At 42.3% G+C, this 23,770-nt stretch overlaps 2 protein-coding genes and 1 pseudogene across 2 annotated transcripts in view; all 3 read right to left on the reverse strand.

Moving 5' to 3' along the window:
- LOC115124118 (potassium voltage-gated channel subfamily C member 1-like) overlaps nucleotides 1-3,117 on the reverse strand; it is a 70,653-nt gene extending 67,536 nt beyond the window's left edge. The window contains exon 1 of the mRNA XM_065020947.1: nucleotides 1,692-3,117. Within this exon, the coding sequence (XP_064877019.1) occupies nucleotides 1,692-2,339 (648 nt within the window). The 5' untranslated portion in view covers nucleotides 2,340-3,117. The remainder of the gene's footprint in view (nucleotides 1-1,691) is intronic.
- Nucleotides 3,118-4,862: 1,745 nt separating this feature from the next.
- On the reverse strand, nucleotides 4,863-10,062 carry LOC115124116 (heat shock 70 kDa protein-like; annotated as a pseudogene).
- Nucleotides 10,063-14,728: 4,666 nt separating this feature from the next.
- LOC115124117 (S-adenosylhomocysteine hydrolase-like protein 1) overlaps nucleotides 14,729-23,770 on the reverse strand; it is a 68,924-nt gene continuing 59,882 nt past the window's right edge. The window contains exons 7-16 of the mRNA XM_065020948.1: nucleotides 22,362-22,468; nucleotides 22,119-22,235; nucleotides 21,927-21,990; nucleotides 21,718-21,806; nucleotides 21,543-21,613; nucleotides 20,732-20,826; nucleotides 20,509-20,607; nucleotides 18,336-18,404; nucleotides 16,763-16,841; nucleotides 14,729-14,856 (exon numbers count right to left, since the gene is read on the reverse strand). Of these exons, the coding sequence (XP_064877020.1) occupies nucleotides 14,729-14,856; nucleotides 16,763-16,841; nucleotides 18,336-18,404; nucleotides 20,509-20,607; nucleotides 20,732-20,826; nucleotides 21,543-21,613; nucleotides 21,718-21,806; nucleotides 21,927-21,990; nucleotides 22,119-22,235; nucleotides 22,362-22,468 (918 nt within the window). The remainder of the gene's footprint in view (nucleotides 14,857-16,762; nucleotides 16,842-18,335; nucleotides 18,405-20,508; nucleotides 20,608-20,731; nucleotides 20,827-21,542; nucleotides 21,614-21,717; nucleotides 21,807-21,926; nucleotides 21,991-22,118; nucleotides 22,236-22,361; nucleotides 22,469-23,770) is intronic.

Below are 23,770 nucleotides of genomic sequence, written 5' to 3' on the forward strand. Positions count from 1 at the left end.
TACGGGCAGCTGCTGGTATAGAGCACAGTGTATAATGGTACCTGCCTTCAAATTTGCCTCGATAACCTGTCTCTTTCTCTCCTTTCTCTCTCTCTCTCTCTCTCTCTGCCTTTGTTGAGAAGCCATTAGCTGTTAAACTCTCACATCTCTGCCTCATAAGACAATGTCCTCTGGGAAAATATGTAGCTGGATATCAAAGATCATCTCAACTGGCAGGAAAAGGTTAACATGAACTATTATGAACAAAACAGCATCTGGTCCACCTTTTATGGTTCTTATTATGGTCATAGCATAGTTTATATGATAATTAATCAAAGGACAATTCTCTTAATTACATAGGCTACCAAATCATATATCATAGGCTATAAGTGATATAGTATGTTGTCATGAAAGTAAAGAGATTTCCCAATAAGGTTACCAAATGGTATACTGTTACTGAAGTGATGTTCTCCTTTTAAAGACTTATCATCAATCACTTATAGGAGACATATAAGAGGGCATGAGACTACAACTATCGCATATCACACATAGGCCTATGACACAGTCATGACAGAGATAAAAAACAGTCATGACAGAGATAACAACCAGTCATGACAGAGATAACAACCAGTCATGACAGAGACAACAACCAGTCATGACAGAGATAACAACCAGTCAAGTCGCTCTGGATAAGAGCGTCTGCTAAATGACTTAAATGTAAATGTAAATGACAGAGATAACAACCAGTCATGACAGAGATAACAACCAGTCATGACAGAGATAACAACCAGTCATGACAGAGACAACAACCAGTCATGACAGAGACAACAACCAGTCAGGACAGAGATAACAACCAGTCATGACAGAGACTGAGAGAGATAACAACCAGTCATGACAGAGATAACAACCAGTCATGACAGAGACAACAACCAGTCATGACAGAGACAACAACCAGTCAGGACAGAGATAACAACCAGTCATGACAGAGACTGAGAGAGATAACAACCAGTCATGACAGAGATATCAACCAGTCAGGACAGAGATATCAACCAGTCATGACAGAGATAACAACCAGTCATGACAGAGATAACAACCAGTCATGACAGAGATAACAACCAGTCATGACAGAGACAACAACCAGTCAGGACAGAGATATCAACCAGTCAGGACAGAGATAACAACCAGTCATGCTGTCACACTGGCCGTATACCATGTGGGTGCCAGACAGTCACATTTGAACTTGAACATAGCCAGGCCTAAGACTTCAAGTTCAGAATTGAACTTGAATGATTTACTCAGTGGCCCCTTAATAATATAGAGCATAATGCAATAGATTGCATTCTGGTCAGACTTCTCATGTCATAAGTAGCTCTATTCATTGTAACTTTGTGGGTAAGAAATATAACTTATTATGCATAACAACGAACCCCCAGTAAAATAATATAGCTTTGAGACAATATCATCATCCCATGATGTTATTTCCACAGTAGCACATGTTGTCCTGTTACTGTCTTGTTGTCGCGCAGCAGTAGTGAGAGAACAGACACCTGTTGGTTGTCAGCGGCGCCTCACTGCGCGCGAAAATGACACGCTCTAGAACACCTGTTGATTGCGTTGCATGATTCTAATGACTTACTGTGGGAGTTTATGAACAGGAAGCATATTGCTATATATTACAATAGTATTAATATGAAAAAAAAGAGTAAACTTACTCTAGCAGCCCTGGATGAGTAGGGGTCCTCAAAGAGTGCCCATATCTTTGGTTGCCAAACTTCGCAGCATCCCCTCGATCTGTCCGGGCAGTCCTCAATTCCGAACCGTCTGGGTACTTCATCGTCCGTGTCATCTGGGTCCGGTGGTTCGAATATGTCCAGCGCCTCCTCTGCGTCCCGATGCTGCCGGTATGTCATCCAGCAACACGGCTCCACGTCGGTCTCATCTATCATCCAAAACGCCAACTCCTCTTCAAAAAGAGGCCCGCAGACGTCTGCGGGGCAATGGAGCTTGCCAGTCCTATAATAGTTCAACACATAAGCGAAAATGCCAGGGTGCCTGTCGAAAAATAACTCGTTTGTAGTTGGATATGGAGATATGGATCTGGGTTGGGAGGGAGTCGGTGGGAGGGAGTCCGTGTCTGGGTTGTTCACCGGCTCTGCCGGGTCGGCTAACAATGCCAGGCGCGTCCCCGGTAGGGTCCTAATTGTGCTTTTGTAGGTTTCGTGTCTTGTGCCACCAACATTGATGATTATTTTTTCAGAGTCTTCCCCCCTGGTCATCTCTTCCTTCAGGCATGTCTTGGACGGAGGTTTGTTGCCTGATTTGCGTCCTCGGTAAGACGAAACACACACCGAGTTAATCATAGATTTAGATGGAGAGACGGTTGGTTATTCCGTTAATTTGTTATTCAGTTATTATATCTCGGTGAATCACACGGTGACAATTGAGTTTTTGCTCATGTCAGTCCTTGTTATAATACTACTCATTTATCCAACTGTACCGGGGACAGTTGTTGCTTTCACAAGTCCAATGCGAGCGGCAGGCAGGCAGAGAGAGTGCCCTTGACTAAAAACCCCTGTTATAAAGGCTACAACTCCCCTAACGACTCTTATCTATAGGTTGCAATCTCAAAACATCTATATAATATCTGGACTAGGCAGCCTTTTGTGGTCAAAATATTTGTTGAATAATGTCTATAAATAAGCAGAAGTTGTTGCCGAAAATAGGCTTCAAAGATTCAACAGTTCAGTCATGGATACTTGGCGACCTTCAACGATAGTTTCAGATTATGCTATGGGATATTGGGAGTCTTTTATTCTACATCAAATCTACAAAATGTGACAATTTAAAGAAAGTCTATTTCTAGATTATTATTTTTTGAGTAATAACCCAAGATCCTCACCTATTGTTGCATTATTCCTTATCCGAAAATTCACAAAATCCGCCAGACCCCCCCCCCAATTTTTTAAAACACATTTCCTAAACATGGAAATTGACCCCAATAATGATGTAAATGACTAAATGCGCGCGACGCGTGCTTTGGAATATTCCATCAATTTGCGATGATGTCTTCCTGGAGGCGAATGAGATGTGATGTGAGGTTGTTTTTCAGGGAACATTAAGGATCTGTTGCTTCTCCAACCAGAAGTATCCTCCCTCCTCCCTCAGCTCAGCCACACCATAGTCAGTCAGACAGACGACACACAGCCAGCCCTCCCTGTAAACACCGACTGAGGCTCGCAACAGACTCGATAAATTAACCCTTTCTAGTCTGGTTCATTTTAGCCTTTATGAGAGATTATTTTGTGCTTATAATATACCACTCCTTTAAATATATTCATGACCTCCGTTTATATAATTATATAAACGTGAATAGTACTAGTATGGGCTTTAAACTGACTGTAGATTCACGCATATCTATTATGGTACTGTATCTGTGTGCCACAATGTAGGCTGAGGACAGGTAGGCTATCCATCGTTACATATATTGATTCTCAATTAGGATAACTAAAACAATGAATTCACACAGACACACCTACACCCACACACATGCATATGAATTCAAAGTCACATTATTGGGAGATCCATGTGTGTTTTAGACTGTATAATTTCCTCACGCTGACTCACTCGTGTTCTATAGACCACGCCAAGCACGTTTACCCCACATCATTGTCTCTACCGAAATAATTGCGTTAACTGGAGCATTTAAATCAGTCATTTGAGAGCAGTAGCCACTTGTATAAAGAAAGACATCTCTCAATAACATGTGGATTCCTTTGCAATCAGCAGCGATGCTTGCACAGTTCTTCATTGCTCTAGAAAGTTCTCTTCCTCTCGCTGATGCTCATTGAATAATACCTTTTTTTTCATCCTTCATTTACAAGACAGATCTTTAAAAAAAATATATATATATATATATATATATATATATATATATACATAACTCATCACCACCAAGTAATCATTATCAATTTGTGTTGCCTGTTTAAAATAACCAACAATTGCACAAGGTTAGAATAAGGGTTAACACTACCTGTTGTGTCATAACGTGAGGACCACTTTGGAAAGACATGTTTTACAATATCAATACGTTCATGTGCCATCCTCTTCAAATATGCATCTTAATAACAGGACGATGTTTTATTGACGTACCGCAAATACAAATTCAGTTCAGTTCAATTCAGATCACACAGTCTGATTAGGGGTTAAAGTCGGTTCAGAGCTATTCTAGGAAAAGATTAGCATATTCATATTTCATAAGCCAGTCTGGTCCAACAGGTGAACAGGTTCAAAAGGAACGGCCTTTGTTGGCATTTTGAAAAGGTGTTTCTTTGGTGACCTAAGACCGCCATCTAGTGGTCATATTGGTTCCTATCATTTTGAAGAGTAATGAAATCCTACTCCCTACATAGTCCACTACCATTTTGAAGAGTAATGAAATCCTACTCCCTACATAGTCCACTACCATTTTGAAGAGTAATGAAATCCTACTCCCTACATAGTCCACTACCATTTTGGGATGCATACAATTTTTCTTGAATTGAGTCAATATTCGTTCTGTGGGCATAGAGTGAGTCATCTATCCAAACATGTGCATTTAAGTAGGTTTGAATATCAATGTCAATATAATTAACCAAATTAAATGATCTTGTGAGCAATTAAAATGATAAGAGAACCACTGTTATGTAATGTTGTACAGTACATTGTTTATACAATGTGAGTATAGTACTTGTTAGTTTGTATGACAAATTTGAAAGGTAATATTATTTAGTCCTAAACTGTAAATAATAGACTGTGTTAATGAAAAGAGTGACTAACAAAACAAAACATTTTAATTTTTAATTTTTATTGTAACAAGTTAAATGAATAACAAAAAAATAGCCCATTCATAATATTGGTTTAACATGTGATCATATCATTTAGGGTTGAAGTTGACACAACAACCTAAAGTGCTCTTGTAGGGACAGCAAATCTATGTACACGCAAAGTTCTAAGAATGCAAAGCTAGTTGACAAACAGTAGTTCTATCATAAACAGGTCTCTTTTTAGTGATTGATTGATTAGTCCACCTCCTCAATGGTAGGGCCCTGAGAGCTAGCCCCGCCCCCGGCCTGGCTTCCACAGCTCCCCATTAGAGGAGCCCCTCCCGCCCCCCCTGGTAAGAGCTTGGATACGATTGGGTTACACACTCTCTCCAGCTCCTTCTGCTGGTACTCAAACTCCTCCTTCTCAGCCTCTTTAACCAGGAGATAGTTTGGTTGCACTTCTCAACAACCTTCTTCTTGTCATCCTCGTTGATCTTCCCTGCCAGGTTTGGATCTTCTACACTACTCTTCATGTTGAATGTGTAGGACTCCAAGCTGTTCTTGGCTGCTATCTTCTCCCTCTGGGCATCGTCCTCAGCTTTGTATTTTGTTGGCGTCCTGCCCCATCTTCTCAACGTCCTCTTTGCTGAGCTGCCCCGTGTCGTTGGTGAAGGTGATCTTGTTCTCCTTGCCGGTACTTTTATCCACCGCCGACACGTGCAGGATGCCGTTAGCAGCGATGTCAAAGGTCACCTCGACTTGGGGAACTCCTCTAAGAGCGGGAGAGATACCTGTGAGATCAAACTTCCCAAGTAGATTATTGTCCTTGGTCATGGCTCTCTCTCCCTCGTACACCTGGATGAGCACACCTGGCTGGTTGTCAATGTACGTGGAGAAGTCCGGGTCTGCTTGGTGGGGATGGTGGTGTTAAGTTTGATCAGGGCGGTCATGACCCCTCCTGCTGTCTCGATGCCCAGGGACAGAGGAGCCACGTCAAGGAGGAGAAGGTCCTGGACATTCTTAGAGGTGTCGCTCATCAAGATGGCCGCCTGGACGGCAGCGCCATATGCCACCGCTTCATCTGGGTTGAGGCTCTTGTTGAGTTCCTTTCCGTTGAAAAAGTCCTGCAAGAGCTTCTGGATCTTAGGGATTTCGTGTGGAGCCACCAACCAGAACGATTTCATGGACCTGGGCCTTGTCCATCTTGGCATCTTTCAAGGCTTTTTCCACAGGGTCCAGGGTTCCCCTGAATAGCTCAGAGTTGAGTTATTCAAACCGAGCCCTGGTGATGGAGGTGTAGAAGTCGATGCCTTCAAAGAGGGAGTCGATCTCAATGCTGGCCTGGGAACTGGAGGAGAGGGTTATCTTGGCCCTCTCACAGGCTGTCCTCAGCCTTCTCACTGCCCTCTTGTTCTGGCTGATGTCCTTCTTGTTCTTCCTCTTGAACTCCTCCGCAAAGTGGTTGACGAGGTGGTTGTCAAAGTCCTCCCCTCCCAGGTGTGTGTCCCCAGCTGTGGCCTTCACCTCGAATATCCCGTCCTCGATGGTCAAGATGGAGACGTCAAAAGGTGCCTCCGCCGAGATCAAAGAGGAGTACATTGCGTTCCTCTCTCTTTTCCTTGTCCAAGCCGTAAGCGATAGCTGCCGCTGTGGGCTCATTGATGATCCTCAGGACATTTAGACCAGAGATCACCCCAGCGTCTTTAGTAGCCTGCCTCTGGGAGTCGTTGAAGTAGGCTGGGACTACTTCTGGCCCCAGGTAGGCCTCAGCAATCTCCTTCATCTTAACCAGGACCATGGAGGAGATCTCTTCAGGATAGGCCTTGGTCTCTCCCTTGTACTCCTCCCCGACTTGAGGAGATCTCTTCGGCGGTAGAAGGCTTTGGTCTCTCCCTTGTACTCCACCTGGACTTTAGGCTTCCCACCATTGTTGGTCACCTAGAAGGGTGAGAACAACAAGGTCAACTATTGATATACCCACACTTTTCAAATGAATTTTTATGTATGTAACCCTGTATGTATGTATGTATGTATGTATGTATGTATGTATGTATAGTTGAAGTCAGAAGTTTACATACACCTTAGCTAAATACATTTAAACTCAGTTTTTCACAATTCCTGACATTTAATCCTAGTAAATATTCCCTGTCTTAGGTCAGTTAGGATCACCACTTTATTTTAAGAATATGAAATGTCAGAATAATAGCAGAGAGAATTATTTATTTAAGCTTTTATTTTCTTTCTTCACATTCTCAGTGGGTCAGAAGTTTACATACACTCAATTAGTATTTGGTAGCATTGCCTTTAAATTGTTTAACTTTGGTCAAATGTTTCTGGCAGCCTTCCACAAGCTTCCCACGTTAAGTTGGGTGAAATTTGGCCCATTCCTCCTGACAGAGCTGGTGAAACCGAGTCCTGTTTGTAGGCCTCCTTGCTCGCACACGCTTTATCAGTTCTGCCCACAAATGTTCTATAGGATTGAGGTCAAGGCTTTGTGATGGCCACTCCAATACCTTGACTTTGTTGTCCTTAAGCCATTTTGCCACAACGTTGGAAGTATGCTTGGAGTCATTGTCCATTTGGAAGACCCATTTGTGTGCAAGCTTTAACTTCCTGACTGATGTCTTGAGATTTTGCTTCAATATATCCACACAATTTCCCTTCCTCATAATTCCATCTATTTTGTGAAGTGCACCAGTCCCTCCTGCAGCAAAGCACCCCCACAGCATGATGCTGCCACCCCCGTGCTTCACGGTTGGGATGGTGTTCTTCGGCTTGCAAGCCTCCCCCTTTTCATCAAAACATAACAATGGTAATTCTGGCCAAACAGTTCTATTTTTGTTTCATCACACCAGAGGACATTTCACGAAAAATGTTTATCTTTGTCCCCATGTGCAGTTACAAACCATAATCTGGCTTTTTCATGGCGGTTTTGGAGCAGTGGCTTCTTCCTTGCTGAGTGGCCTTTCAGGCTATGTCGATATAGGACTTGTTTTTACTGTGGATATAGATACTTTTGTACCTGTTTCCACCATCATCTTCACAAGGTCCTTTGCTGTTGTTCTGGGATTGATTTGCACCAAAGTATGTTCATCTCTAGGAGACGGAACGCATCTCCTTCCTGAGCGCTATGACGCCTGTGTGGTCCCATGGTGTTTATACTTGCATTCTATTGTTTGTACAGATGAACGTGGTTCCTTCAGGCATTTGGAAATTGCTCCCAAGGATGAACCAGACTTGTGGAGTCTACAATCTTTTTTTCTGAGGTCTTGGCTGATTTCTTTTGATTTCTCCATGATGTCAAATAAAGAGGCACTGAGTTTGAAGGTAGGCCTTGAAAAACATCCACAGGTACACCTCCAATTGACTCAAATGAAGTCAACTAGCCGATCAGAAGCTTCTAAAGCCATGACATAATTTTCTGGAATTTTCCAAGCTGTTTAAAGGCACAGTCAACTTTAGTGTATGTAAACTTCTGACCCACTGGAAATGTGATACAGTGAATTATAAGTGAATTATAAGTGAAATAATCTGTCTGGAAAAAATGGTTGTGTCACAAAAATGACTTGTGTCATGTACAAAGTAGATGTCCTAACCGATTTACCAAAACTATAGTTTGTTAACAAGAAATTTGTGGAGTGGTTGAAAAACAAGTTTAATTGATTCCAACCTAAATGTATATAAACTTCCAACTTTAACTGTGTGTGTATGTAACCCTGTATATATGTAACCCTGCGAATCGCATCTCTGCATGTCTGGCAGACATATCCGTGTGGATGACGGATCACCACCTCAAGCTGAACCTCGGCAAGACGGAACTGCTCTTCCTCCCGGGGAAGGACTGCCCGTTCCATGATCTCGCCATCACGGTTGACAACTCCATTGTGTCCTCCTCCCAGAGCGCTAAGAACCTTGGCGTGATCCTGGACAACACCCTGTCGTTCTCAACTAACATCAAGGCGGTGGCCCGTTCCTGTAGGTTCATGCTCTACAACATCCGCAGAGTACGACCCTGCCTCACACAGGAAGCGGCGCAGGTCCTAATCCAGGCACTTGTCATCTCCCGTCTGGATTACTGCAACTCGCTGTTGGCTGGGCTCCCTGCCTGTGCCATTAAACCCCTACAACTCATCCAGAACGCCGCAGCCCGTCTGGTGTTCAACCTTCCCAAGTTCTCTCACGTCACCCCGCTCCTCCGCTCCCTCCACTGGCTTCCAGTTGAAGCTCGCATCCGCTACAAGACCATGGTGCTTGCCTACGGAGCTGTGAGGGGAACGGCACCTCAGTACCTCCAGGCTCTGATCAGGCCCTACACCCAAACAAGGGCACTGCGTTCATCCACCTCTGGCCTGCTCGCCTCCCTACCACTGAGGAAGTACAGTTCCCGCTCAGCCCAGTCAAAACTGTTCGCTGCTCTGGCCCCCCAATGGTGGAACAAACTCCCTCACGACGCCAGGACAGCGGAGTCAATCACCACCTTCCGGAGACACCTGAAACCCCACCTCTTTAAGGAATACCTAGGATAGGATAAAGTAATCCCTCTCACCCCCCCTCCCCCTGAAAAGATTTAGATGCACTACTGTTCCACTGGCGGTCATAAGGTGAATGCACCAATTTGTAAGTCGCTCTGGATAAGAGCGTCTGCTAAATGACTTAAATGTAAATGTAATGTAAATGTGATGTTTCCATTTGTTGAAGGATTAGTGCTTTATTGTAATAAATTAGAGCTTGTATTCTTAAAAATTGTAAATAAATTAATAATTCATGTCAAATGTACTTAGAAAGGCCACAGCTTCATGTCTGACTGGTCGTTGAACTTCCTGGTCGTTGAACTTCCTGGTCGTTGAACTTCCTGGTCGTTGAACTTCCTGGTCGTTGAACTTCCTGGTCGTTGAACTTCCTGGTCGTTGAACTTCCTGGTCGTTGAACTTCCTGGTCGTTGAACTTCCTGGTCGTTGAACTTCCTGGCCGATCAGGCTTATTGCATCAAACACAGTGTTGGTGGGGTTCATGGCCACCTGCATTGAAATGAATTACAATTAAATGTTAGTTTGGGTAAACAAAACAATACATGCATCCACAAGATTTGATCAACATTTGATCCCAGAGACTATCACAATGGAAGCATTTATTAAAACATAAACAGACAGACAGAAGTGGGACCTACCTGGTTCTTTGCTGCGTCATCGATGATCTCCACCTTGCCATGCTGAAACACCCCCACACAGGAGTATGTGATGCCCAGGTCAATGCCAATGGATACTCCCTTTGATGAAGACATCTTGGTTTATTTTTTTTATTATTATTTTTAGTTCCTGCATGAGTAAGATTAGGAACATAACTTACATAATACATATGTACGTTAACTGTTTAGGCATTATCGAAAAACTGCCACAGTATCAGCATTGTAGCGTTATAGAATAACCGTACTTATAGTGATTGACAGCTTGTTCTTCTCTTGAGATATTGAAAGATCTCGGATGAGTCCTGAGTATTTTCACCCCGTTTGGGCCTTGCTTCTGAGTCGTGTGGTTACCCCAAAAGGTATGGCTCAACTGAGAGAGATCCATGGCTTTAAATACTAAAAGCACCTTTCTAGAGTGATCGCACATCTTCTATGACAGTTTGTGACACAGCCGGTAATATTAGTAACTGCAGTCAGGTGGCGCTGTTGGAAAGTCAGTAATATTAGTAACTGCAGCCAGGGGGCGCTGTTGGAAAGCCAGTAATATTAGTAACTGCAGCCAGTGGGCGCTCTGGGAAAGCCGGTGAATATTCTAGGCCCCATCGACGCGCTGAACACAGGGCGGACAGTCAACACGCTGGACTGTTTGAATAGGAAAAAAAGCGGTACAACTAGGCAGGTTCAGGAAAGCGTGCAAAAGAGCATTATAAACAAGACGTGGAAATGAGTTTTAGACATGGGCCTCAGGGCCTGACTGGCATCATGAAAAAGGTACATTGAGCTTCAAAAGTTTTGGGACAGTGAACAGCACTTTGGGTTTGAAATGATACAATGGGGATGAGGTTCAAGCATTAATCTGAGGGTATTTTCATCCATATTGGCTGAACCGTTTAGAAATGACATCACTTTCTGTCCACAGCAAATGCATCCAACAAGTTTGTAGAGGGACAAAATATTACTATTTTACTTTTGTATCCACCTGATATGAATGAAAATACCCTCAATTTAAAGCTGAGTCTGCAGTTTAACCTCATAGTCATTGTATCATTTCAAACCTAAATCACAATGTACAGAGTCAAATAACAACAACAATACTGTTCCAATACTTTTGGAGCTCATTGTATGTAAACAACAACGTCAACTATTGTCAGGTGGACTTCTCAGGCCTCTCTTGATCTCACTCAACTCACTCACTCACTCACTCACACACTCACTCACTCACTCACTCAACTCACTCACTCCACTCCACTCCACTCCACTCCACTCCACTCCACTCCACTCCACTCCACTCACCTCACTCACTCAACTCACTCACTCACTCAGCAAATCAGTCTACAAACAAATTGTATGTTTTTATTTAGTATTTAGAGTTTATTGCTGATATGTAATAGATACAACAGTCACAAGAGAAGTATAAATCCTCTACTTGATCAAAAAAGAAGGACATGGAAGCAGAAATAGGCGAACATATGAAGTGTACCTTATCACACGTTGACATAACTTATTTAACAATGAACAGAAGCAGAAATAAACTGATTATATATAGTAGGTCACTGTAGGCTAACAGGGATTATATATAGTAGGTCACTGTAGGCTAACAGGGATTATATATAGTAGGTCACTGTAGGCTAACAGGGATTATATATAGTAGGTCACTGTAGGCTAACAGGGATTATATATAGTAGGTCACTGTAGGCTAACAGGGATTATATATAGTAGGTCACTGTAGGCTAACAGGGATTATATATAGTAGGTCACTGTAGGCTAACAGGGATTATATATAGTAGGTCACTGTAGGCTAACAGACTAATACCTCTTCTAGAACTTGAAAATAACCTCAAATCTAAAATCTTGGAATTGTTTTAATATATGAACTCTTAATCAAATGAGTTGAACTGAATGTTGAAGGTAACCTGATAAGCAAATGGCTCAGAAGGCATATTCACACTCTGACATTAATGGCAGGTATGTATGCAGATACCAGTCAGCGAGTTTCATCAAGGTCTTGTTTCAGTTATGAAACACTTGTCAAATACTGTATTAGACATAAAAAAAGAGCTCACAACACCAATTCTGGCTCATGGAATGTACTTTATTTAAGATGTCAGTGCGCTGACAATGTGTGTGTGTGTGTGTGTGGAAACATATCCCTCTCATTCTCCTCTCTAACTGTACGCCCAATAATTTGGCACCACCATATGACTTTCAGGAGCAGATAAAGCTACAGTACATTGACAATTAACCATGAATAAACATCAGTGGTGGCTGGTGGGAGGAGCTATAAGAGGGCGGGATCATTGTAATGACAGGAATGGAATTCATGGAACGGAGTCTAATGTGATTACCATATGTTTGATGTGTTTTATACCGTTCCATGGATTCCGTTCCAACCATTACAATAAGACCCTCCTCCTATAGCTCCTCCCACCAGCCGCCACTAATAAACATTGTGATTTAGCAACAATTAGCATTAGCAACAATTAATGAATCATTTTTTAAGATAAAATCATGCAAACAAGAGTATTTTTAAAAATATATGACTGACAATTTTTTTGTTTATGGTTACTTCTCTTGGGGTAGGTCCCAACTGGAACCTTTTACTCTAGTTGGTGCACTACTTCTGACCCTGGCCTATAGGGCTCTGGTCTAAAGTAGTGCACTATATAGGGAATAGGGCTCTGGTCTAAAGTAGTACACTATATAGGGAATAGGGCTCTGGTCTAAAGTAGTGTACTATATAGAGCTCTGGTCTAAAGTAGTGCACTATATAGGGAATAGGGCTCTGGTCTAAAGTAGTGCACTATATAGGGAATAGGGCTCTGGTCTAAAGTAGTGCACTATATAGGGAATAGGGCTCTGGTCTAAAGTAGTGCACTATATAGGGAATAGGGCTCTGGTCTAAAGTAGTGCACTATATAGGGAATAGGGCTCTGGTCTAAAGTAGTGCACTATATAGGGAATAGGGCTCTGGTCTAAAGTAGTGCACTATATAGGGAATAGGGCTCTGGTCTAAAGTAGTGCACTATATAGGGAATAGGGCTCTGGTCTAAAGTAGTGCACTATATAGGGAATAGGGCTCTGGTCTAAAGTAGTGCACTATATAGGGAATAGGGCTCTCGTCTAAAGTAGTGCACTATATAGGTAATAGGGCTCTCGTCTAAAGTAGTGCACTATATAGGTAATAGGGCTCTGGTCTGAAGTAGTGCACTATATAGGGAATAGGCCTCTGGTCTAAAGTAGTGCACTATATAGGGAATAGGGCTCTGGTCTAAAGTAGTGCACTATATAGGGAATAGGCCTCTGGTCTAAAGTAATGCACTATATAGGGAATAGGGTGCCATTTGGAACATACATATTGGTTTCTGCTCTTGTTTCATATGATTGAAATGCATGAATTGATTCATATACCTAACAGACAAGTTAGATATTATGTTATTATTATTATGCCCGACAGTGTTAATAATACAGTTGAGATTCGGCATAAAAGCAAAATAATTATTCTTCCCTTTTTGTAACAATTTAGAAAATAAAATAGAGAATTAATCTTGTTTTTTTTTCTCTCCCTCAGATGTTGGTTGCAGGTCACCACATTGTCCATTCCTGTCAATACCTTGGAGCACAGACAATAGATATTTCATTCAAATTAATCATATAACTACAGTGGGATTTATTATGAAAACAATCACACACAAAAGGAAGCCAATATCCATATTCCATACAGAACCATAAATATAATATGATTTGTGCTGTCCCACGAGATGCTTCATGTCCCTTTCACAGAACCCCAAAACTACTACCCTTAAAACTACTACCCCCACACTACTACCCCTAAACTACTACTCCCCACACTACTACCCCTAAACTACTACCCCCCACACTACTACCCCTAAAACTACTACCCCTAAACTACTACCCCCACACTACTACCCCTAAACTACTACCCTTAAAACTACTACCCCCTAAACTACTACCCCTAAACTACTACCCCTAAAACTACTACCCCTAAACTACTACCCCTAAAACTACTACCCCTAAAACTACTACCCCTAAACTACTACCCCTAAAACCACTACCCCTAAAACTACTGCCCCCTACATAACTACCCCTAAAACTACTACCCCTAAAACTACTCAATCAACAAAATAAAAAAAATCAAGAAAAACCCAGATCACTCCTACTTGACTGATTTCCCCAACAGCCAATCACCACACTAGAAAGGAAGGCGGGAATTCTACCCACCCCCACTTAAAATAGCCTCACCTGTCAGCGTAATTACAGAGGAAACCATTATCTGAAATGTTTGAGAGAATGTTTATTTTTGTTGAAAAGCTGACCTGGTTCTTTTTGCGTGGCTTAACCAGTTGTGTATCACAGGGTTCTGTATGTCAGCCAGTCAGTGGTTCTTTACCGTTTCTATATCAAATTCCTTATTTCCCTGAATGTGTCAATGATTATAGGAGTTGTCCTTTCCTTTTCACCAAATACTTGATCCTTTATATATTGGTTTCTATTCCTTTGTTTGTAGTCATAGCCTAATGGTTTAGTTTGCCTTTGACAGTCACTCCAACCCCTATCCCAGAGCTATTTTTCCAACGCCAACGTTACAACAGTCAGCAGGTACCCTTAGTAGTTAAGAGCGTTGGACCAGTAACTGAAAGGTCGCTGGTTCGAATCCCCGAGCTGACTAGGGAGAAATGTAACAGGGAGGGAATAAGGTGTGTGTGTGTGTGTGTGTGTGTGTGTGTGTGTGTGCAAACATTTCTCAATACCTGTAGTAGTTGGGTTTGAAGGGGCCGTTCTTGTTCAGACCCATGTACTTCGCCTGCTCATCAGACAACTCTGTCAGGTGGGCGTCAAAATTGGACAGATGCAAGCTGGCCACATACTCATCTGAAATACATGGGTGGCTTTGTGACGCGGTAGATCAAATGTTATTTGTCACATGCGCCGAATACAACAGGTGTAGGTAGACCTTTCAGTGAAATGATTACTGAGATGGATTTGCAACAAGAGTAAATGGGTGTTTTCCAAAAATGGCACCCTACTCCCTATGTAGTGCACAACATCTGACCAGGGCCGATATGGTCGTAGTGCACTACATAATGAATCGGGTGTCATTTGGGACACAGGAAACACTTCTGTTTGGAAAATGCCGTTTTATGGTAAAAAGCTTGAGGTTGTGACATTGAACCACACAACAAACTGAGCATTGAAAACTGAGTGGTTTCTATTCATCGAGATTTGATATCTACAGTGTTTATTATGATTTGATATCTACAGTGTTTATTAAGATTTGATATCTACACTATTAATATTTGATATCTACACTATTAAGATTTGATATCTACAGTGTTTATTAATATTTGATATCTACAGTGTTTATTATGATTTGATATCTACACTATTAATATTTGATATCTACACTATTAAGATTTGATATCTACAGTGTTTATTAATATTTGATATCTACAGTGTTTAGTATGATTTGATATCTACACTATTAAGATTTGATATCTACACTATTAAGATTTGATATCTACAGTGTTTATTAATATTTGATATCTACAGTGTTTATTATGATTTGATATCTACACTATTAATATTTGATATCTAGTGTTTATTAAGATTTGATATCTACAGTGTTTAGTATGATTTGATATCTACACTATTAAGATTTGATATCTACAGTGTTTATTATGATTTGATATCTACACTATTAAGATTTGATATCTACAGTGTTTAGTATGATTTGATATCTACACTATTAAGATTTGATATCTACAGTGTTTAGTATGATTTGATATCTACAGTGTTTATTATGATTTAATATCTACAGTGTTTATTATGATTTGATATCTACACTATTAAGATTTGATATCTACACTATTAATATTTGATATCTACAGTGTTTAGTATGATTTGATATCTACAGTGTTTAGTATGATTTGATATCTACAGTGTTTATTAAGATTTGATATCTACAGTGTTTAGTATGATTTAATATCTACAGTGTTTATTATGATTTGATATCTACAGTGTTTATTATGATTTGATATCTACACTATTAAGATTTGATATCTACAGTGTTTATTATGATTTGATATCTACAGTGTTTATTATGATTTGATATCTACACTATTAATATTTGATATCTACAGTGTTTATTAATATTTGATATCTACAGTGTTTATTAAGATTTGATATCTACAGTGTTTATTATGATTTGATATCTACACTATTAATATTTGATATCTACAGTGTTTAGTATGATTTGATATCTACAGTGTTTATTAAGATTTGATATCTACAGTGTTTAGTATGATTTGATATCTACACTATTAATATTTGATATCTACAGTGTTTAGTATGATTTGATATCTACAGTGTTTATTATGATTTGATATCTACACTATTAATATTTGATATCTAGTGTTTATTAAGATTTGACATCTACAGTGTTTATTATGATTTGATGTCTACATTGTTTATTAAGATTTGATATCTACACTATTCATATTTGATATCTAGTGTTTATTAAGATTTGATATCTACACTATTAAGATTTGATATCTACAGTGTTTAAGATTTGACATCTACAGTGTTTATTATGATTTGATGTCTACATTGTTTATTAAGATTTGATATGTACAGTATTTATTAAGTTTTTAATCAATAAGGCTCAGTTCAATCCAAATGGCACCCTATTCCCTATTTAGTACACTACTTTTAATCAAAGCCCTATGGGTCATGGTCAAAAGTAGGGCACTATATAGGGAATAGGGTGCCATGGTCTTACCCATCTTCTTAGGCAGCAGATAGACGTCCTGTTTGTAGCGTCCCTCAGGAGCATTGAACAGCTCAATCAGAGCCAGGGCCTGCAGAGAGACACAGACCACCACAGAGTCTCAACGCTGCCAACATCCCATTCTCACAAAGCTCAGGTAGCAGCAGAACAACAGGAGAGACACAGACCACCACAGAGTCTCAACGATGCCAACATCCCATTCTCACAAAGCTCAGGTAACAGCAGAACAACAGGAGAGACACAGACCACCACAGAGTCCCAACGCTGCCAACATCCCATTCTCACAAAGCTCAGGTAGCAGCAGAACAACAGGAGAGACACAGACCACCACAGAGTCCCAACGATGCCAACATCCCATTCTCACAAAGCTCAGGTAGCAGCAGAACAACAGGAGAGACACAGACCACCACAGAGTCCCAACGATGCCAACATCCCATTCTCACAAAGCTCAGGTAGCAGCAGAACAACAGGAGAGACACAGACCACCACAGAGTCCCAACGATGCCAACATCCCATTCTCACAAAGCTCAGGTAACAGCAGAACAACAGGAGAGACACAGACCACCACAGAGTCCCAACGCTGCCAACATCCCATTCTCACAAAGCTCAGGTAGCAGCAGAACAACAGGAGAGACACAGACCACCACAGAGTCCCAACGATGCCAACATCCCATTCTCACAAAGCTCAGGTAGCAGCAGAACAACAGGAGAGACACAGACCACCACAGAGTCCCAACGATGCCAACATCCCATTCTCACAAAGCTCAGGTAACAGCAGAACAACAGGAGAACAGAGTACCTCTAGTCTCGTCTTCAGCAAACCGCCAACACTTGAAGTAGGACAAGTACCACATCTGTAATGCCATGCATCGCAGTATTTCTAATGTCAATGAATGACTCTAAATAAACTAGTATGTGTACATCTGGGGAAAAGCAATTGAAAACCAGTGAAAGTTCAATTGTGATGATACAATGCAATCTAACTGTTGTATTTCTATGTGTTGATGTTCTGATTGGATCGGTGTCTATGTAAATAAACAATGTCAATATGTCTCACCTGAGTAGTGGCTGTGATAGACAGGACAATATGTCTCACCTGAGTAGTGGCTGTGATTGACAGGACAATATGTCTCACCTGAGTAGTGGCTGTGATTGACAGGACAATATGTCTCACCTGAGTAGTGGCTGTGATTGACAGGACAATATGTCTCACCTGAGTAGTGGCTGTGATAGACAGGACAATATGTCTCACCTGAGTAGTGGCTGTGATTGACAGGACAATATGTCTCACCTGAGTAGTGGCTGTGATTGACAGGACAATATGTCTCACCTGAGTAGTGGCTGTGATTGACAGGACAATATGTCTCACCTGAGTAGTGGCTGTGATAGACAGGACAATATGTCTCACCTGAGTAGTGGCTGTGATTGACAGGACAATATGTCTCACCTGAGTAGTGGCTGTGATTGACAGGACAATATGTCTCACCTGAGTAGTGGCTGTGATGGACAGGACAATATGTCTCACCTGAGTAGTGGCTGTGATGGACAGGACAATATGTCTCACCTGAGTAGTGGCTGTGATAGACAGGACAAACGTAGGCACTGTAGAACAGCTCAGATTCAAAAGACGACCCTGTAGGAAACAACACACACACACACACACACACACACACGAGCTACATCAAAACAGTGGTCAATTGCAAAGCCATTCTCAGGGTAACACCTTTCAAATCAAAACAGAGATTAGGAGAGATCATTTGTAGTGTGAGGTTGTAGTGTGTACTCTACTGTGAGGTGATAGTGTGTACTCTACTGTGAGGGGATAGTGTGTACTCTACTGTGAGGGGATAGTGTGTACTGTGAGGGGATAGTGTGTACTGTGAGGGGATAGTGTGTACTGTGAGGGGATAGTGTGTACTCTACTGTGAGGGGATAGTGTGTACTCTACTGTGGGGTGATAGTGTGTACTGTGAGGGGATAGTGTGTATTCACAGTAGAGTAGGGAATATCGCCTCACAGTACACACTATCCCCTCACAGTAGAGTACACACTATCCCATCACAGTACACACTATCCCCTCACAGTACACACTACCCCCTCACAGTAGAGTACACACTATCCCCTCACAGTACACACTATCCCCTCACAGTACACACTACCCCCTCACAGTACACACTATCCCCTCACAGTACACAGTATCCCCTCACAGTACACAGTATCCCCTCACAGTAGAGTACACACTACCCCCTCACAGTAGAGTACACACTACCCCCTCACAGTAGAGTACACACTCTCCCCTCACAGTACACACTATCCCCTCACAGTAGAGTACACACTCTCCCCTCACAGTACACACTATCCCCTCACAGTAGAGTACACACTATCCCCTCACAGTACACACTCTCCCCTCACAGTACACACTACACAACATGGGTCAACGATGGGAAGACAAAGCCTTTAGTTACATGTTAGTGGGAAACCTCTCAGGCCAAGTCACTATTTTGTTGTGTTTTCAAAATGAGTCAGGTTTGGAAGCAGACAAAGGTGACAGAAAGGTCATCAGGATACATCTCATGGTGGGAAACCTACCCGTGTGCCTATTTTGTAACTCTAGAATGTTTTTATAGCTCTTTGAATCACAGACAAAGGTTTGGGAGGGAATAAAGTACCCTGAGATCCGAGCTAAAGGTCATTCTGTCTCACTATTGTTTCACTCAGTGCTCCATGTTACTAAAGCAGTGTTCCCCAAACAATAGAATACACTATCCCCTCACAGTACACACTATCCCCTCACAGTAGAGTACACACTATCCCCTCACAGTAGAGTACACACTATCCCCTCACAGTACACACTATCCCCTCACAGTACACACTATCCCCTCACAGTACACACTATCACCTCACAGTAGAGTACACACTATCCCCTCACAGTACACAATATCCCCTCACAGTACACAGTATCCCCTCACAGTACACAGTATCCCCTCACAGTAGAGTACACACTATCCCCTCACAGTACACACTATCCCCTCACAGTAGAGTACACACTATCCCCTCACAGTATACAGTATCACCTCACAGTAGAGTACACACTATCCCCTCACAGTACACACTATCCCCTCACAGTAGAGTACACACTATCCCCTCATAGTAGAGTACACACTATCCCCTCACAGTACACACTATCCCCTCACAGTACACAGTATCACCTCACAGTAGAGTGCACACTATCCCCTCACAGTACACACTATCCCCTCACAGTAGAGTACACACTATCCCCTCACAGTATCACCTCACAGTAGAGTACACACTATCCCCTCACAGTACACACTATCCCCTCACAGTATCACCTCACAGTAGAGTGCACACTATCCCCTCACAGTACACACTATCCCCTCACAGTATCACCTCACAGTATAGTACACACTATCCCCTCACAGTATCACCTCACAGTAGAGTACACACTATCCCCAAACTCGGTCCTACATTGCACAAGGGGAGCACGTTTTTTTTGTGTTTTTTGTCCTGGCACTACACAGCTTGTTCAAATAACCAATATATCATCAAGCTTTGATGATTTGAATCAGCTGTGTGGTGCTAGGGCAAAAAACCTTAACGTGCACCCCTTGGTGAGTTTGGGAAACGTTGCACTAGGGTGAAACAACGGCGAATGGGAGTGATGCTCAGTTTAACTCCAGGCCAGGGACACGGGGGGTTGTAGAGAACAGAAACCGTACCTCAGCCAGCAGGACAACCCTCTTGCCGTCGGGCCAGATCACATGGTCCACCTGAGAACGCACCCTCTCCCAGGTAAGCTCCGGGCTCCGCAGGCTGGCCTAGAGACGAGAGAGACCGGGGCAGGAGATTAGTGACACAGCAGAAACACAAAGTGAGCACACACACACACACACACACACACACACACACACACACACACACACACAGGTAAAAGTACCTCACCACATCAATCTCGGTATTGGAATGTCCCATGTTGCAGACTATACAGCCATTCTTCATCCGGTCCAGCTGCTCTCTGGTCACCACGTTCTTATTGCCTGAGTGACAACAATACAGTCAGCTAATCTCAGATCTGATTACAATCAATAATGTTGGCTGTCTATAATGAGAGAGAGAGAGAGAGAGAGTGGGGGGGCAGAGAGAGAGGGAGAGAGAGAGGGAGAGAGGGGGGGAGAGGGAGGGGGCAGAGAGAGAGAGGGGGAGGGGGGCAGAGAGAGAGAGAGGGGGACAGAGAGAGAGAGAGAGAGAGAGGGGGGGCAGAGAGAGAGAGTGAGAGAGGGGGGACAGAGAGAGAGACAGAGAGAGAGAGGGGGAGACAGAGAGAGGGGGCAGAGAGAGATAGGGAGAGAGGGGGGACAGAGAGAGAGAGGGGGACAGAGAGAGAGATAGAGGGGGGACAGAGAGAGAGAGAGGGGGACAGAGAGAGAGAGAGAGAGAGAGAGAGGGGGGACAGAGAGAGAGAGAGAGAGAGGGGGGGGCAGAGAGAGAGAGAGGGGGACAGAGAGAGAGGGGGGCAGAGAGAGAGATAGAGGGGGACAGAGAGAGAGAGGGGGGGGGGACAGAGAGAGAGAGAGGGGGGGGGGACAGAGAGAGAGAGAGAGATATACACATTCAAACAGGTGACCTCTAACTTGACATCTGATGGATAAACCTGAGTCATAAACAAGGACAGCGGCTGGGAGGTCTGCTTCTATAATTATCAGAGTGGAATAACTGAGTCTGGATGAGGTGTGCTCTGATTGATGTAGTTTACCTGTGCAGGTTATCACCAGGTCCATCTGACGAATGACTTCATTCAGCTTCACCACCCTGAACCCATCCATGCTGTATACACAGGAAGATTTGTAGGAAAAAGTAGCCAAAAATAACTCAAACACATCTCACAAGACGTGGATACATTAGACTGTAGGCAAGTCCCAGCCACTCACCAGCCCTGCAGGGCGCAGATGGGGTCTATCTCTGTGATGCAGACGATGGCTCCCAGGGCCTTCAGAGCAGAACAGCAACCCTTCCCCACCTACAGGACAGAGAACAGCCCAGTACAGTACTCAAATCTATGTTCAAATGCCAAACATCAACTTTTGAATCTAAGGTGTCAGCTAACAGTCATCAGAGTAAAGAATCAGAAGGACTGTACCTCTCCATAACCACACACCACAACCTGTTTCCCCCCAAACATCACATCGGTGGTCCTCTTCAAACTACAGCAAGCAGAGAAAGTAACAATTACAAATCAGACATGATCCATTTATAAATTACAAACAAAAACAAAACCATCACACACTTTGTGAGAAAAACATTTGATATTAGTGTTTAAAAAAGGTCCCACCCGTCCAGGATGGACTCTCTGCAGCAGTAGAGGTTATCAAACTTCTGCTTGGTAACAGAGTCATTCACATTCATGGCCGGGACACACAGCTTGCCTGCCTTGGACAGCTGGTACAACCTGAGAGTAAAGGATGAAAGTTTTGTTGAGCCACAGACTAACAGGGGATCAACCGGACCAATCCCACAGATGTCTCTCCTTGCTGTGGATGTATATGACCAATGTTTTAGGAAAGCTCTTTCTCACCTGTGGACTCCAGTGACACTCTCCTCCACAATGCCCTGAGCCTTCTTAAACACGCTGGGGTACTTCTTATAAACCCAGTGGGTCAGATCCCCTCCATCATCCAAGATCTACAGTAAGACAAACACAGGAAGAGCAATGGTAGCAGAGCAGACAGTGGACTCAAACAATAGAGATATCTGCTGCATTAAGTCTGTATACTAAATAGAGACATCTGCTGCATTAAGTCTGCATATTAAATAGAGACATCTGCTGCATTAAGTCTGTCTACTAAATAGAGACATCTGCTGCATTAAGTCTGCATATTAAATAGAGACATCTGCTGCATTAAGTCTGCATACTAAATAGAGACATCTGCTGCATTAAGTCTGCATATTAAATAGAGACATCTGCTGCATTAAGTCTGCATACTAAATAGAGACATCTGCTGCATTAAGTCTGCATACTAAATAGAGACATCTGCTGCATTAAGTATGCATACTAAATAGAGACATCTGCTGCATTAAGTCTGCATACTAATAGAGACATCTGCTGCATTAAGTCTGCATACTAAATAGAGACATCTGCTGCATTAAGACTGCATATTAAATAGAGACATCTGCTGCATTAGGTCTGCATACTAAATAGAGACATCTGCTGCATTAAGTCTGCATATTAAATAGAGACATCTGCTGCATTAAGTCTGCATGCATACTAAATAGAGACATCTGCTGCATTAAGTCTGCATACTAAATAGAGACATCTGCTGCATTAAGTCTGCATGCATACTAAATAGACACATCTGCTGCATTAAGTCTGCATACTAAATAGAGATATCTGCTGCATTAAGACTGCATATTAAATAGAGACATCTGCTGCATTAAGTCTGCATACTAAATAGAGACATCTGCTGCATTAAGTCTGCATATTAAATAGAGACATCTGCTGCATTAAGTCTGCATGCATACTAAATAGACACATCTGCTGCATTAAGTCTACATACTAAATAGAGACATCTGCTGCATTAAGTCTGCATATTAAATAGAGACATCTGCTGCATTAAGTCTGCATACTAAATAGAGATATCTGCTGCATTAAGACTGCATATTAAATAGAGACATCTGCTGCATTAAGTCTGCATACTAAATAGAGACATCTGCTGCATTAAGTCTGCATATTAAATAGAGACATCTGCTGCATTAAGTCTGCATGCATACTAAATAGAGACATCTGCTGCATTAAGTCTGCATATTAAATAGAGACATCTGCTGCATTAAGTCTGCATATTAAATAGAGACATCTGCTGCATTAAGTCTGCATACTAAATAGAGACATCTGCTGCATTAAGTCTGCATACTAAATAGAGACATCTGCTGTATTAAGTCTGCATACTAAATAGAGACATCTGCTGCATTAAGTCTGCATGCATATTA

The sequence above is a fragment of the Oncorhynchus nerka genome, linkage group LG7 (genome assembly GCF_034236695.1).
Source record: "Oncorhynchus nerka isolate Pitt River linkage group LG7, Oner_Uvic_2.0, whole genome shotgun sequence".
NCBI classification, from domain to species: domain Eukaryota; kingdom Metazoa; phylum Chordata; class Actinopteri; order Salmoniformes; family Salmonidae; genus Oncorhynchus; species Oncorhynchus nerka.